This window comes from Indicator indicator, chromosome 5, assembly GCF_027791375.1.
Source record: "Indicator indicator isolate 239-I01 chromosome 5, UM_Iind_1.1, whole genome shotgun sequence".
Lineage (NCBI taxonomy): Eukaryota > Metazoa > Chordata > Aves > Piciformes > Indicatoridae > Indicator > Indicator indicator.
In genome coordinates this window covers 10518248-10534793 of record NC_072014.1, presented here as the reverse complement: position 1 = coordinate 10534793, position 16546 = coordinate 10518248, and the positions used below count along the sequence as shown (strand labels likewise).

The 16546-nt window shown below is 41.6% G+C and overlaps 1 protein-coding gene across 1 annotated transcript in view; it reads right to left on the bottom strand.

The window, feature by feature from the left end:
• Window positions 1–16546, bottom strand: part of UBE2F (ubiquitin conjugating enzyme E2 F (putative)) — an 84269-nt gene that overhangs the window by 22098 nt on the left and 45625 nt on the right. Inside the window, exons 8-9 of the mRNA XM_054381056.1 lie at window positions 11388–11420; window positions 8923–8985 (exon numbers count right to left, since the gene is read on the bottom strand). Of these exons, the coding sequence (XP_054237031.1) occupies window positions 8923–8985; window positions 11388–11420 (96 nt within the window). The remainder of the gene's footprint in view (window positions 1–8922; window positions 8986–11387; window positions 11421–16546) is intronic.

Below are 16546 nucleotides of genomic sequence, written 5' to 3'. Positions count from 1 at the left end.
GTACTTAGCTTGGCAAGGAAAGCACAAGGCTCTGGGTCTGTGTGGCAGACTGGTTTGCAGTGTTTAATAAAACCTGAGCTGAGACAGAACTGTAATTCCTTTCCACTTGGAGAATGTGCTTCATCAATTTCTGATGTGAAAGAAGAAAACAAACCACGAGCCAAAACAAACAAAAATCCCACCAAAAAACCAACCAACAAACCAAACAAAAAACCCCTGCTCTAGGTGAAAAGGACATTTTACAGTTTCAAATTGTTGCTGGTTCTTGGTGGTTCCAGAACTAAAGAAAATATGCTGGGCAAACAATTTTGATGCAGAGGGACAATTTAGGGGCAAATTCAACCTACTATATTTCAAAAGGGATGCCTAGGTATCTTCTTACAGACATGTCTGTATTTGTTATTTATGATTGTTGACTTACAGGCAGACATACTGCAGACAACTTTATCTTTCAATGACTTCCCTGTTTTCAGAAGATACCTTAATATCCTCTCCAGAATCTGCCCCAGGAATTTTGTCAGGTGCTGCTGGTTCTTGCCCAGTTGCCCAAGGAAGGGTTTGAGAAACTATGATTATCCTATAAAAATTCAAAAAACTTTTTTGCTGTTTAAAGATGTGAAAAACTACATACAATTGTGGAAGGTTATAAAAGCTCTTCAGTGAAATACGTAGTCAGCAACTGTTCTTAATTATCAATGGAATTTCTAATGGAATTAGATTAATGCTCTCACTTGTAAAGACAAAATGACAGTCCTCAAATAATTCAAGGAAAATGTTCATCCCAGAAGACTCATTAGAACAACCTCCAAAGACTGCAAGCAATTGAGAGATTTTTTTTTTTTTTGAAGCCTAGCTTCCTCAGGAACTGAAGCTATATAGGGCAATTAAAATCCTAAGAGAAAACTTTAAGAGGCAGCTTCAGACTCTGTAACAACATGAACATTATAAATCCATCTCCACAGAAACAGCCCTGAAATAAAAACCTTATTTTATTACCAAGAAAAGCCTTTAAGAATAAAAATAAAATAGCAAAAAGCCAAGCAGTGATTTTTTTTTTTTTGATTCAAGAAAAAAGATTCAGTAGCTCTCACAGCACCATGCAAGTGAGAAGTCTGCCCCAACACCCCTCCTCCCTAACAGCTTCTGGCTTCACGTATCACTGGTGCCAACATTGACTCTGTGATTCATCTGAGGGCACAGATAATGAAAATAGAGCATTATCCCAGGTGAAATGAGGCTGGCCAAACTGCTGTTGGTATCTTCTGGAGGATTTTTGCTAGTGTGCTAGCATTGCTGTGGTGAGGAACCAGAGTGACATGATTTGAGCAGGACTAGAAATTTCAACTGTAAAGGTGATCTATTAAAAACTAAAGGCCATAAGAACTGCAAAGGCTACAGTCATAATCACATCAAGAAAGTTGGGATTTGTATATAATTACTGAATTTCCTTCTCAACAATCTCAGAAATGTTCAACCTCCCCTCCCTCAGAATAAAAACACATCTACACACGTCATAACAGTATACAAAGCTGCCTGAAGACAGATGGACTAGAAATAATAGTTGGTGACAACCAGAGCTGCTGAAGTTCACCAGCTGTACTGAAATTCCACACTTACTAAAACCTGGGCCAGAACCAAACTCCTCCACACAAACCTATGCAAAATAATTAATCACTGAAGTATCAACACAATAGCTACAAGCTTTGATACTGATGTAGCCATGGAAAAAGCATGGAAACAAAACTCCCTTTGCTGACAGTGGTAGGGGATAGCCAGAGTCAAAAAAAGACAAAGCCAAGACCCCTTTTACATAGGGCTGTTATGCTGCATGTTCTTTAAAAGCTGGCAGAAAACTGGAAACTATGCAGGCACAGGACAGAATGATCAGTTCCTGCAGTGGAAGCAGCATTCTGATCCCTCTGCATCCAAAAGCAACTGAGTGTTTCCAGCAGTAATTAGAGTCTGACAACAGCCCTCATTCCTCTGGCTGGGGCAAGCAGAGAGACCACAAAAGTGTGGTATTAATCTTCTTTTGACGTATCAGAGAGGCGACAGCCCTCCTGTTCAGTGTATCAGAAATATACATTGCTGCTTTCCAAAGAAGATGCAAATCAGAACCATAGAATCATAGAATGTTAAAAGGTTGGAAGGGACCCCCTAGAGATCATCTAGTCCAACTCCATTGCCAAAGCAGGATCACCTAGGTCAGGCCACACAGGATTGCATTCAGGCAGGTTTAGAAAGTCTCCAGAGAAGAAGACTCCACAGACTGCTCTCTGGGCAGCCTGCTCCAGTGCTCTGTCACCTTCAACATAAAGAAGTTTCTTCTTATGTTGAGGCAGAACCTCGTGTGTTCCAGTTTATAGCTGTTGTTCCTTGTCCTATTACTGGGCACCACTGAAAAGAGACTGTCATCTTCATCTTGATGCCCACCCCTGAGATATTTATAGATGTGAGTAAGATCCCCTCTCAAACTTCTCTTCTCCAGACTAAGTAGCCCCAGTTCTTGCAGTCTTTCTTCATAGGAGAGATGTTCAAGTCCCACAGTCATCCTTGTAGCTCTCTGTTGGACTCTCTCCAGCAGAACCCCGTCTCTCTTGAGCTAGGGAGCCCCAAAGTAGATACAGTATTCCAGGTGTGGTCTTACTAGGGCAGAGTAGAGGGGGAGGAGACCCTCTCTAGTCCTCATGGTTGGCATTTAAGATGGATCCTTGGCAAACACTTATTCTGACAACATTTCTCAGCTTTGGTATTCAGAGCCACTGACAAAAGTCCCATGAAAGAAGACATGCTAGATTTTAATAAGAGGGTAAAGGCTCCCTCCCAGAGCGCTGTCTGTCTCACTCTTGCACAATGACACAGCAGGAAGCTTTTTCATACGCTGAATACTGACAGATGAGTTTCACTGAGGAGATGGAAAGATCGTGCAGGAAAATAACACAGGGTGATGTTACTCAGCTTCTCCTATTAGAACAGCTCATGACTGCCTGGATGTGTGAGTAAATGAGTGTTTGCTAACCTGCAGGATGACAAAACTTGCTTTTAAACTGCACCAAATACAACAGGCAAATGCAACTGGAATAGGATGCAACATTAGCTTTCTCGATATGGCAGGCCTAAGTAAGGAAGAAATCTAGGAAATATTTGGAAAAGCATTTTTACCTTGAGCCACATGAACAGTGTAAGGAACTTCTCTGTTGTGTACTGCACATAGAGCTTTGGAATGCTTTTTGGCAAAGAAAGTCTAAGAGCTTTTAAGGGACCCACCAAATTGTGATGTCCTGAACTAGTATCTCAAAATCACCATGACAGATGGGACATATGGAAAGTACTTTCTAGATGTCAGCTAACAAATAGCAGACAGCACCAAGAGCACCTCTGGCTAAGGAACACACAAGTCCTGAACTACTAAGCTGATTCAGTGTTTCATTACCAAGTTATGTCCCTGTTACTGCAGCATTCAGCCTACTTGGCTGCCACAGAGAGCAAATCAATAGAGCTCTGTTTGTGCAAACCAGCAAATCCTTCAATTTTTAGCACATAATTTTTAAGTGAGTAGTCATTAAAAGTTATGCTTAGGAACGTGTGGAATCGATTTGACTGACAATTAATGGCTCTGGTCATCCATGTTAATTACTGACAGGTTGACTTCTCCACTAAACCCAAAGCAGTCCCAGCTAATCAGCTAGGACATGGTTCTTTAAATTCAACAAGAAAACTCATGCTACCAAACTGATGAGATTGTATCAGTGTGAGAAGACTGAATGGTTGGAAACACCTTTTGTTTACATATAGACATTCTGATTTATGGAGTTCTAAACCAAGAGAGGATGGTTACTTATCTTCTAGTAATTGAGATCTAACTGCAATCCACAAAGTAACACTACTAAAACAAAGGAAACTTTCCCTAAGCTGGAAACAATTATGAGCTAAATGAAGGCAAGGGGTGTGGGGGGGAATAGAGAGTGATGGGAAACCAGAATTGTATCTGAATGCTTTATTAGATAGTGAAAGCCACAGTCAACACATGTGCAAGAAGGTTTGTTTCAGTGTAGAAACTGGCTAAATGTGGAAATTAGCACCAGATTTGCAGAAATGCAGTCAACAAGCAGGCAACCCACCCTCCAGAGGGACCTCCTGCTGAGAGGCCCAGCAAGGGCAATATGAAGCCCAGCTGCTGGGACACATTCAGCCCCTGCACATGGACAGTCCCAGATGCTGGACTGGGGACAGCACTGATGGGAAACCTTCAGGGTGAGGAAAGACTGAGGGACTCTTTCCATGGAGAAAGACCTTGGAGTCCTAGTGGACAGCAAGTTATACGTGGGTCAGCAATGTACCCTTGTGGCCAACAGGGCCAATGGCATCCCAGGGTACATCAAGGAAAGCGTATCCATTAGGACTAGACAGGTTCTACTCTGCCCTAGTAGAACACCCACACCTGGAATACTGTGTCAAGTTTTGGGCTCCCCAATTCAAGAGACAGGGATATATTGGAGAGAGTCCAACAGAAAGCTACAAGGATAACTGGGGGACTTAAATATCTCTCCTAGAAAGACAGACTGAGAGGACTGGAGTTGTTCAGTCTTGAATAGGCTGAGAGGGGATCTTATTAACATCTACAAACATCTGAAGGGTGGGTGTCAAGACAAAGGTGACAGTCTCTTTTCAGTGGTGCATAGTGACAGGACAAGGAATAACAGATATAAGCTGGAACGCAGAAGTTCCACTTCAAGCAGAAGCTTCTTTATGGTGAAGGTGACAGAGCACCAGAGAGGTTGTGAAGTCTCCTTCTCTGGAGTCATTCTAAACCTGCCTGGATGCATTCCTGTGCGACCTGCCCTGTGTGATCCTCTGGCAGGGGGGTGGGACTGGATGAAATCTAGGGGTCCCTTCCAATCTCTAACATTCTGTGATTCTGTGAACAGAGCTTGTTGGAGGAGATGAGGTGACTTTGGAAGGACCTAAAAGCTGCCCCCAAATACTGACGAGGAGGTTACTGAGTACTGAGTCTTTTTGATGGTGCACAACAGGAGAACATAAGGTTGAGCTGGTAAGCTGTATACATCTGACCATGCATACAATTACCATGTGGATAACTACGCTGTGGAGCATCCAACGTCACTTAACAGTCCTAAGATAAACTCACAATTGGGAAAACTGAAGTTTTACAAAGCTGACTGCATTGATGAGGAAATCACTTGAACAGTATTGTTTCATGCAGACAAACACAGGAATCCTGTCTGCAAAAGGAGAAGTCACACAAACTGGCAGACAGCATCCTCTGTCACTGAAAAGGGCTTTTAATGAAAATAACCAACTACTACACAGGTCTCTAGAACACTTGTATAGCTGCTAAGATGTCAGATTTTGGATACATTAGGTGAGGGCTAACAAGTCTGAATATTGAGATAATCTCTTTTTCTAGCATTTGTGAAAACATGTATTGACACCTCTGCCCAAATTTATTGCACAGCCTTCCAAAAAGTTACTGTTATGGTGCAAAGTGTATGAGGAAGAACTGTAGAATTACTAAAGCTGCATAAGCAATCATATGGAATTTAAAAAAAAAAAAAATCATTCCTGTAAAATGAACCATGTAAAAATCGTGACTTGGAGATCACTGGCTGAAGGAAAGTGGAAGGGAAGAAAATCAGTAACCAACAGATCCTTCCTGGAGCTGAAGGAGGCCATTGAGGCTTGAAAGATGAAGCTGCATGAACTCAGATCTGAGATAAACCTGTTTTTTTTTTTTTTGTTTTGTTTTGGTTTTTTTTTTTTTACAGGAGTCAATTGAACAATGTGAGCTCTGAATTTTGCATCATTTTTACATCTCAAAACAAGGCTGCTCTGCCAATGGCCACACCTACGTGCTCAGGTATAAGTCACAATGCAAAAATAAAGAGGTTCCTTATGCAGGAAGAGATTTAACTGCCCCTTTTAGCCTGACCTGTAACACACACATTCACAGCACAAGTGTTTTCCAAGAATCAGTAATCAGGATTTGATAACTATAATGTGACTTCTTCCAGCATCTGCAAGGCAGCAGTCATTTTTAGATGACTTATTACCAGCCTGTCTAACTGAACAAACTCCAATCTCTCATTTTCAATAACCAGAGGCAGGCTTCAGATGAGCTGTTAACCTCTTGGGCAGCCACACTTAGCCTGGAATGTCAGCAAAAGGGATCCTAGGATTTCAAATCTGATATGACATCAGTGAAAGACTGAGTCATTTTCTGGAGAATCACAGAAGACAGCTGGAGGGACATTTGTTTTGGCTGTTACAAGCTGCATACTCCCACACTGTCAAATGACCAAAGGCATTCTCTTACAATATCCATTAGACACAGATGTTTGTATACAACACTGTATATATGGATACATTTGCACATCTGTTTGTATGCAGATTGTGCATATGGGCATAAATATTACATATAAATTATATATATAATTGTATTACAAAAATGTCTCAGGGAAAAAATCAATGGCATTTCCATACTAACCAGATCATGTACTGCAAGTATTTTCTTAAGAGACAGGGCAGGACCACAGCAGTTTGACTTCACAACAAAGTACTTATAAGCTACATGACATCTGTGCCTGAAAGAAACAAAACCAAACTCACTCTGCAATTGCATCTTTTGAGGCTAATTGTAAGAGCAGCAATTTCTCTCCCTTGCACAATTTATTCTCTCCAGACAGACATCTTGAGTTTTGCCTTGATGCTGATGCCACAGCAAGTCCAGCACTACCTGGTACTGTCACTATCAACTACATGTCCAAGCTAAATTCAGATGAATTAAAAAAAAAAGCCACAGCTAACATGGCAGATGCCTGTGAACAGACTACTTAGCTTACTAAATAAAAAGTTTGTTCCAGAAGTATTTTTAATTTTAGAAGACTGTCAAAAAACTCGCTCAATTTCCCTTTCACTCTTCCACAGCTGCTGTAAATCTAAACACATCCCAACCCTTCCATGCCATCAGTGCAGCAGGTTGTATTTTGAATGCTCACCTCTTCATCATTGAGCGAGGTGTGTTTTTAAAAGCAGGTAACATCCTTTCTTCCTGTGGATTCACAGGATTTCCAATTTCTGAATGAGGTGGAGATGCAAGACAGCAATTCCTTAGCATTTTATCACTTTTTGGGAAGAGGACGTAACTCTCTGGCTGGTCTGAGGTCTAACAATTTACTTGAAGCACTGGTGAGGTTTGCCTATCACAGCCTCAGCACATCCAACACAAAACTGTACCAGTAAGTACTTTGGGAGCACCTCTCTTTACAAAAACCTACCCAGATACACTACTTTTCCTCTGGCAGTTAGAAGAAATCAAGTGCCAAATTTGGCACTCAGCCACAGTTGTGTAGTCCCACCATTCCCACAGAGCTACAAATTTCCCTGGCAAGGTGTTAGAGAATAATTCAGTCTAACAATGCAAACAAAGAAAAGAATTCAGTCTGCTACCTTCATGACACTGGTTTTGTTTCTTGGGCTGGGTTCCCCCTGTGACAACTTTCGGTGTTTTATGGCTTGGAAGGCTTCCCAGCACTCTTTGCCCAAAAAAAAAAAAAATAATCTTCCTCCAAAGTAGGTGTCTATTACATTTTTCTCACCTCAGGCTTGAAGTCTCACTGACAAAATACCAGAATTTGACAAGATCTCATTAAGCAAGAAAACAGCTGAAAAGATGAACTTGCAATCCTGATGCTTCCTCTTGAAAAAACGAGATAAATGAGGTACACTGCTTGAGTTTGCATTTTCAATGAACTCTTCAAATCAGCACTTACTTGGAAACTTTCTTCAATCTTTATGGTTAACTTCAACAAAAGTATCAAAAGTTTAATTAAAACAAGAGGTCTTAGGCATATAAAAGTTATAAAAGTTACACTTGGCATGTTTGAGATATGCATCTACAAAACAATGTGACACAACGTCTAACACTGACCAGTTATGGGGAAGTTAGAACTTTTATTCACTTCTACCTCCACACTCAATCTCAGTTGAGAGGTGCATAGATGTTCCTAAGGCCACTAATCAATACACTGTTTTGCTTTGCCCAGTCCATAACACTGAGTTTAAATAAGATCAGCAAAACAAAGATTAAGTTTCCACTTCTATCTTTCAAACAGAGCAGGCTCTGGAGAGACCTTATTGCTATATTTCAATATGTGACAGGGACCTGTAAGAAGGCTGAGAAAGGATTGTTTAGAAGGGCTTACAGCAATAGCAGAAGGGGTAGTGGTTTTAAACTGGAGCAGGATAGATTAGGGTTTAGGGTTGGACATAAGGAGAAAGTTGTTCATAATAAGAGTGGTGAAATACTGGAACAGGCAGTCCAGGGATGTGGGTGAGGCCCCATCCCTGGAGACGTTCAAGGTGAGATTTGACATGGCCCTGGGCAGCCCGATCTAACTTGAGGTGTCCCTGCTGACTGCAGGGGGGTTGGACAGGATGACTTTTGATGGTCCTTTCCAACCTGATGCAATCTGTGGCTTAAAAATAACCACACAACATGTAAGAGTTGGGAAGAAAAAGTTGCATTTTGAAAGAGACAAAGAAGGATAAGATCTTTTTATAGGCCTTCTAATATAAAGGCTACTCACAGAACTGCACTGTCACACAGAGAACATGTACAACTTCAGGGAAAAGCTCAGAAACAAGAAAGAAAATATAATCTATTTTGGGGATGTGACTACATTATGGTCAACAACTCTGGCATATAGTGAATAACACTGCTGTGGCAAGTTTACTTTCCCAGACAAAGTACATTTTGTTTGAATAACTGGTCGCTGATACAGTGAGTCACTCGACTGCCTGAAGTAGCAGCTTGCATGCTTTAAAAGGACTGCCTGGGAATTGCTGAGGACCCTGCATGCATCTGTTTGGGAACAGCGTGCTTTAAATAAACTGCTGACTCACCTTGTCACGCAAATGATGCTCTGCAGCCTCAATATTCAAAGGATCATCAAAATTCAAAAGATCCTGGAAAAGAAACAGATGACGTTGTAAGGTTCCCACTCATCGCACCACACAAGGAATCCAAAATAAGGAAACAAAGCAAGCAAGACCAGCAAGTGTAGTGCTATTTCCTCATGACTTTTATAGGCATCCCTGCCAAAGGTAGAGACAAATAAGTTTCATGATTGCAAACCAAATGACAAGTCAATTATAAGGCATTTGACCTTATCTACTGGCATGCCAGGCACAGCTCTGACGCACCTCTCCCTAGCAGGGATGCATTTAATATTTGAAAACTAATAGAGTTATAAATCTAATTTTGAAGGAACACTCAAAGTTTTAGAAGGCATAGTTCCCATGAGTATTTGTTCAAAGGTAAACTCAGCTTTTATTAAAAAAACCTACAAACTGCCTAATGATAAAGGAGGAAGAGTTTCCTTAACACCATCTACATAGCAAAGCAATTTCGTTTCCTTTGTGGAGAAACTGCACAACCTGGACAAATAGGAAAGTTTTAGTGCAATGGGAAAAACAGGACTGAGAGGAACAGGAGTGCAAAGACCCCATGACCTAAGTGGCCAGAGAGCAAATATAATCTCAGGTCTGCCAGCTCAATCTCAATAAATACTAACTTCAGAAGGAGAAAGAGTTTAAGGTTAAAAAAGAAGAAACAATGGAGACCAAGATGCTGATAGAAGGGGAATAACATCGAATCACATCCCTCCCTGCTCTTCCTGCAGCCCAGATCCCTTTCCAAGGTTAGCCTGTGACAGCAATGTAACACTGTGAGGAGTGTGAGAGGGAGAGATGGGAGGCAGCTGCTGCTGCAGACCTTTCAGCCCTAGCAGAGCTGTTCCCTGTTTTGCCCAGTGTCTCAGAGGAGCACAATATTAGCCAGGGTAACCAGCCACCCCTCCAGAAGACCTGGTATAGGGGACTTTTCTCTCACCTTTGGGGCTGGAAGAAACACTGGACAGCAAGAGTAGCCCCTGATGAACCCTCTGGCACCAATGGTGAAGAGAGGTCTCCCAGGTGAAGAAGATGTCTCCAGAGAACCTGTTTGTTCTACCCTTGATTTGTTTTGTGTTTCCAGTTTTTGAGTTTCAAATTTAGTCTTTATTAAAAAAAAACCAAACTTTTAGACACCTGTGCTAAGGCTGATTCTCTCAATGACCTTTAGTCCGACACTGATTTCTAATAGGGGGAACCAAAGCATCTCAAATCATGACAAGGTGCGTTCCCTCTATTTAGTGACTCAGATGTGAAAGAGACACCAGCACCAGGGCACTGAAAGGGCAAGTCCCAGAGCTATGCACATCTCAGTCAAAAAGGTCCTTCAGTTTGTCAGGACACTGAAAGATCTCTCCACTCAGCTTGTTCAGAGGGAGACTACCAAGAGGCAATTTCATGACTAGATGTCACAATCTTCCTCCCATGCACTTTCTTCAAGAAAATCCCAAAAGAATCTGCCAGGCCAGTACAATTCGGTGCCACCTATTCAAAGCCTTATTATTTATAAGAAGCTGGATGGGAAAGAAATCCAAGAAGCAAGCTGGGAAGCACAGCTCTGACTGGCCATAACAAGTCCCCATGGTCTCCAATGCCTGACCATCGCTCTTAGGCAGCTGCTTGCCCAAAAGATTATTTTTACCTGCAGCTCTGCCTCTGAAAGCACTTTTTTGTACCTCCAGTGGATTTAGCTTTCTTTCACTTACTTAGCAGGCAGTGGGAGGCTAACTGTGAAATGCAATTACTCCTTGTTGCAAAGACAAATGCTCTCCAATCTTCTAAATCAATTTACCAAAGAAGTTATAAAGATAAATCAAGTCTTTGGACACCAGGGAAGCTTAAGAGACTGCAGCTAGTCACTGGCTTGGTTTTTGCTAGAAGTTTTAGAATCACATCATGATCCTGGTGATGGTGCTAGGAATGAAATCACTGCCCTGCCCCTCCTCCTGCAGATAGCAGTGAAAGGAATTTCTCTCTTCAAAAACAAGCTGGGGCTAGCAAAGCCACAGTCTAAACAATCTAGAAATCCTAACCATAATTTAAATTCCTAAATATAACTTTTTAAAAGCAACACAATTCCTTCTCAGAGCAATAGGAATTTCTGTTTCCTGCAAACCAGCAGAATTTCATACTATGTGGAAGATCCCAGGTCACTTGTTACCAAAATATCCCATAATGGATTTGGAATCCAAAGTAGAAATAATGTACATAAAAGTTGGCATTTCAGATCACCCATGTGAGTCTTGCAGTTCTACCAACAAAAGCACAAACTGATTTCATACTTGTACACACCCTCTGAGGCCAAAGGGAATAACCTTAAGTTTAAGAGGCCATAGGCAGGGCTCATATTAGGTGATGCTGAAACCAAAACAGACACAATAAAGGAAAGTGGATATACAAAATATTCATTTACTTACAGTAAATAAAGAGTTTAACCCCCAGACAACATCCTGCAACAGAAAAGCACAGTCAGTGAGGTATGCATGTCAGTTTTTTTGAACACATTCACATATCTTATTTTTCTACTAATCCATGAAATTACTAGAAATTCCATCCAGACTAAGGATGATATTTTACTAATTGAAATCAAAACACTGAAAAACATTTCCCATTCCACGAATGCTTGATATTTATAAGTCATCAAAACCCAAATACTGCATATTCAAGCACAAGTTCAGATATTTCTTTGTATATAGGAGCCTTATTCCTGTTGTTTCTCTCCTCAAGAAGATGAATTAGTATCTCAGCATATATAGCACCAACTGAAAATTTCACTGCTTATTTCAAAGGGTAGGTAATAAAACTCGAGCAATCCATTCTTAAACAATGAAACTGTGTCAGACAAACATTTGAAGCTGCATCAAAACACCAGAGAGATTTAGGTGTAGTACGAGTATGGAGAAATACTGTTCTTATACAAACATATATCTCAAATAATGTTATAGCCTTTTAAGTATTTATTTGAACACAGCCAAATAGAGAGGGTTTGCAATTCCCTCAAACAGGAAGCTTTGCCTCCAAATGGCATCATCAAACACAGAGTACTCTAAGGTGGGCATCTCCAAAAAGGGTTCTACTAGCACTGACCTCTGAGTTCACATCCTCCATTTACAAACTTCAAAGACTAAGAAAACAGACAAGACCCAGTTATTACAGAAAGAAACCTAAAATGATCACCTACTGCTAATTCTGAATCTAAATTCCACCTATAGAAAAGATTTTTTTGCTCAGTTGCAGCATAACTAAGCTACCCTACTTCAAAATCCCACTGAAAGATGGGTACTGGAGCTCCTACCTGAGCTCAGCTCAGTCCAGCTCCTACCACTGTCCACCTAGCACATAATTAAGACCAGCATTGTACCTCCTGCCCTTACAGTCTGCTAGGACATCACACATGAAAATATTCTGATTTCCAGTAGCAGGATAAACACTGCACATTGTTTCACAGCTAAAATGTACCTTTCACAATAAAGATAAAGCCTTCAAGTAAAAACTTCGTATCCACGGCAAAGATCTCCAATAGAGGAGCAAATCTGAGCCTGTTTCCTGCTCCAGGCCCTCTGCTGAGTGGTGGGTTACAGAAATCCATATCCCTTCAGAATGCTATCCAATTATGCCCTAATGAAGAAGGCACTATGTCAGCATTATCTGGACAACAGCCTCTCAGGATCCAATTTTCCTTTGATCTTGCACAACAAACCTACTCAGTTTATCTGCTTTTAATAACGTGACTCTGCCTGGCAAAGCTGATGCTGTCAGACAGCCTTTTCAGCTTCAGCATCTTCTCCTAGCAGAGCTGCTGAAATCATCAGGTGTGGCAAAGGCAGCAACTCTTTCAACTGCACCCATATTACCTGTGACAGCTGCACTGACAAACTCCAAGAAAGGACATATCCAGGACAGCCAAGACCTACAGTGATGTGAACATTTTAGGATGACAGTGCTAAGCAGTCATCTCTGTTCCCAAGCAGCCATACTGTCAGTTCATTGGCAAGTATTAGAAAAGGGACTGTTTCAAATAATGGATGGGAGTCACTGTTTTACCCTTTAAGTGTTGTGCTTATTTTGCTGCAATCACTGCCACAGAAACTGGGCCCAGCAGAGCTTAGCAAAACATGGTATTAAAGGAACCTGTATTAAGCAATCCTGGGGATAAACTATCTGTGCAATGCAGTGGTGCCAGAGTAAAAATAAACCAAAGTCACTGGTTAAAAGAAGGATTTCAGCAGTGTGGAGAGCCTGGAGAGTAGGAACAGGCATGAAAGTCTCAGCTTCCACTTCACCCTCTTACAGTCGGGCATAAGAGGGTGCGCAGCACAGCACAGGCTGCCACAGTGCCACTGCTCTCAGGGTCTGCTTCACTTCAGTAGCCCTGGCACGGATGCAGCCTGAGGACTGACTGATGCAGAACAGGTAATCAAGGATGGCTGGGAGTGCCTCTGCCTACAGCCAGCCACTCTGCCCCAGCAGATGCTCTGAGCCCTGAAGGTCAGAAGCCCATTCCACTGCTGCCCTCAAAAGCTGTATTGTCCTTCAGGGGGGCAAAGTGAACGTCTTGCATCCAGTTTTACCCTGCTGTGTGTTACCCCCAACCTTTGGTAACAGGACCTCACTAAAGCACAGTAATTAGCTTTCTTTCACCTGAAGAAGCAGGAGTAAATTAACTTTTTAAAAGGTTGTCTTTCATCTACACCATGATAGCAGACTGCAGCTGGACAATGCAATGCAGAATTACAATACTGAGCATTAAAAACATCCTGAAGAGGAATGAGGAGCTCACAGTAGCACACTGGGGAGTGAATGCCAAAACAGCATTCATGGGGTTTCAAACTATGCACAACTGTTCAGCCATTTACCAGCACAGCTAAAAAGAAACAAACAAAAGAGCGACCAGTCACATTGATTCTGAAATCCTGAAGAGCTCACCATCTCTACATCTAACTGTGCTGAAGCCCCCAATCTTCCAGAGTCTCCCCACCAGGGCACTTGAGCATCTCCAAAACAAAATAGTTTCTGCTCCAACACAAGCAGCAGTGAGCCAGATCTTACCAAAAGTAAACACTGCAACTCAAAACAGAGATGTAAACTGTATCAAATTATTCCCCCATTCTATAAACATCTGCTTTGGTAGTTTACCTAAATTGCTCCCTAATTCTCATTTGCTGAATCCTGGTTTTAAGAGTGACTTGACTCATTCAGGCCGGCTTTGCATAGAGTTCTATCAAACAAACAAACCAACTAACCAACCCCCAAACCCCCCCCACCCCAACCCCAAAAACCCCAGCTAAAACCTCTGTAAGGCTGTGAGTTTTCAGAGTGCTGTGTGATTTTCAAAGCCATTCTAGAAACCAAAAAGCATGAAAGGATGATTATTATCACCAAATAACTTACGTGTGAAATTCTTAATATAGTTTCTGATGTTTCCACCTATTCAAGTTTTATGATTTGCTGGATTCATTTCATGCCATTGCACGGCACCCTAAAAAATAATGCTAAATTACTGCCAGAGGGAAACACTTTTTGTAATGAAATTGAGGCTAGCCTCAATTTAAAACTAGGATATTGAGGAAGAGAAGTGGGATGGAACAGATGAGCAAGAGTGATGCAAGCATTTCATATTTGAAAAATATGACACTGTTGCATTGCAAAAATAATCACTTCGCATTATTGACTTCGGCAGAGCTGCTTGCTGCATGCAGATCAGCCCTTGGCTAAACACTTGCTTCACATTTTCCTCACATGCTAAAAAGATTTGCAAGCCACCAAAGATCCTGTCACATTTAACAGTTCAAAAACTTCCATTTTCTTTTAATGTAACAAAGCAACATCCTTGGCTTCAAACACTTGCTGAACTTCTGGCTCAAGTACTCTGAAAGCAGAAAGTTAACCCTATGCACATGAATTTTTAAAGGTTATCTTCACATGCAGGTGCAGGGCAGATGTCACCTTAAAATGTTCATAATGCTTTATGCTGCCCCACTGCAATGAGACAATTTACTTGCAAAAGGGGAGTCAGACACAGGGATGTGCCTGTTCACATGGTGAATACCTGACAAGGCTGTTTCCTTTACCATGCATTTTTTGTCCACTTTCTTCTACATGCTTGTCATCAGAATTACAGAGTACAACTGCAGTCGCAACTGAGGGGCAACCTCAGAACAAAACTGAGGACCTCTTGTGCTTTTCCTGCCTAAGTTGCACAGTCTGCTCAGCATAGACCCTGCAGAAGAGGCTGCAGAAGTCCTTAAAAAGGTCTTAGCTGGTTTCTGCTCTAGCCATGCCCATGCAGGCTCCCTCTGCATCCCCCTGGTCTCTCAGAGGATTTTCATCAGCACAAGGTTAAATGCCTTTGTGAGCCAACTGCAGGCCTCGGGTGTGTGTTTTCATTTGCATCTCTTCCACATTGGGTCAGAGGATTCAAGTATGACAGCTGATCTGAAGAGCCAGGGATCCCAAGTAGAGCTGTACCATGCTAAAGCCACAGCAGGTAAGGGGAAAGGAGTATAGTGAAGGAAACACACTCCACAGCACTGTCACCATTCTGGGCTCGAGTGTGGGGAAGCCAACACAAGCAAGTCAGAATATAAACAGATTTTTATAAATAACCTCTATAATTTGAGTGAAAAGTTGTATTAAACCCCTACCCACAGATTTATTTATGGCATGCCAAATGAGGGGGAAAAAAAAAAAAAACAAACAACCAATCTGCCACCACAGCAATGTTTAAAGTTCAAGAGCAATTAATCAAAACTCTAAATACAGCTTTTGAAATAGCCTCTCCTGAGACTAGAGAGTCTCAAAGCATTGCGTTTGTAGGAGGTCCTAATTCAGTTTAGTCACCAAATCTTCCCAAGTGGCAGCTCTCACAACCACTCCACAAAGGCGATGTCACTGAAACCATGTCCCAGACAAGTGTTTAACTGCGCTTGCTGATGTTTGGAAATACAGCCCCACAGTGCTTCTAGTGAAGAGATATAAACATGGAAATTGTAAACTAAGGTTTTCTTTTTACAGGCAAAGTCTATTTAATACATTAAGTACAAGACAAGCCAGACAAAAGCAGCTAATGAACTTCCAATCAAAGAAATTTCTTTAGAGATCCAAGAAGCATTTCTGATCTAATAGACTGATTAAATTACAGCTCACTGCTAAACCATTTTTTATACAAAAACAATTTAACCCATTCAGATCAATGAAAGGAGCAGCAGTCATTTATACAAGCACATGTATGGAGCAAATTTTTGTTATTTTTTTTCTAGACAAACTGAAGCAGTGGCTAAATAAAACGAGCGCCAAGCTCTATACAACATGGTTTAGAAAATTGAAATTACACCTGAAAACTCAGCATGGTAAAAGCCAGGCCACTGCATGGCTGTCTCCTGGCACAGCTCTCTGCTATGTTACATGTCAAGACAGCTTTCCACTATCATTCACCTTCTTCCACTGCCTCTTACTAACAAGCCCACCTTCCTTCTCTCTTCATTGCAGGTTAGGAAACCAAGCACCCTTCACCCCACCCAGCCTCACTTTCCCCAGGCTCTGCTGGACTTTTCTTCCTGCTTCTTCCACAAACAGC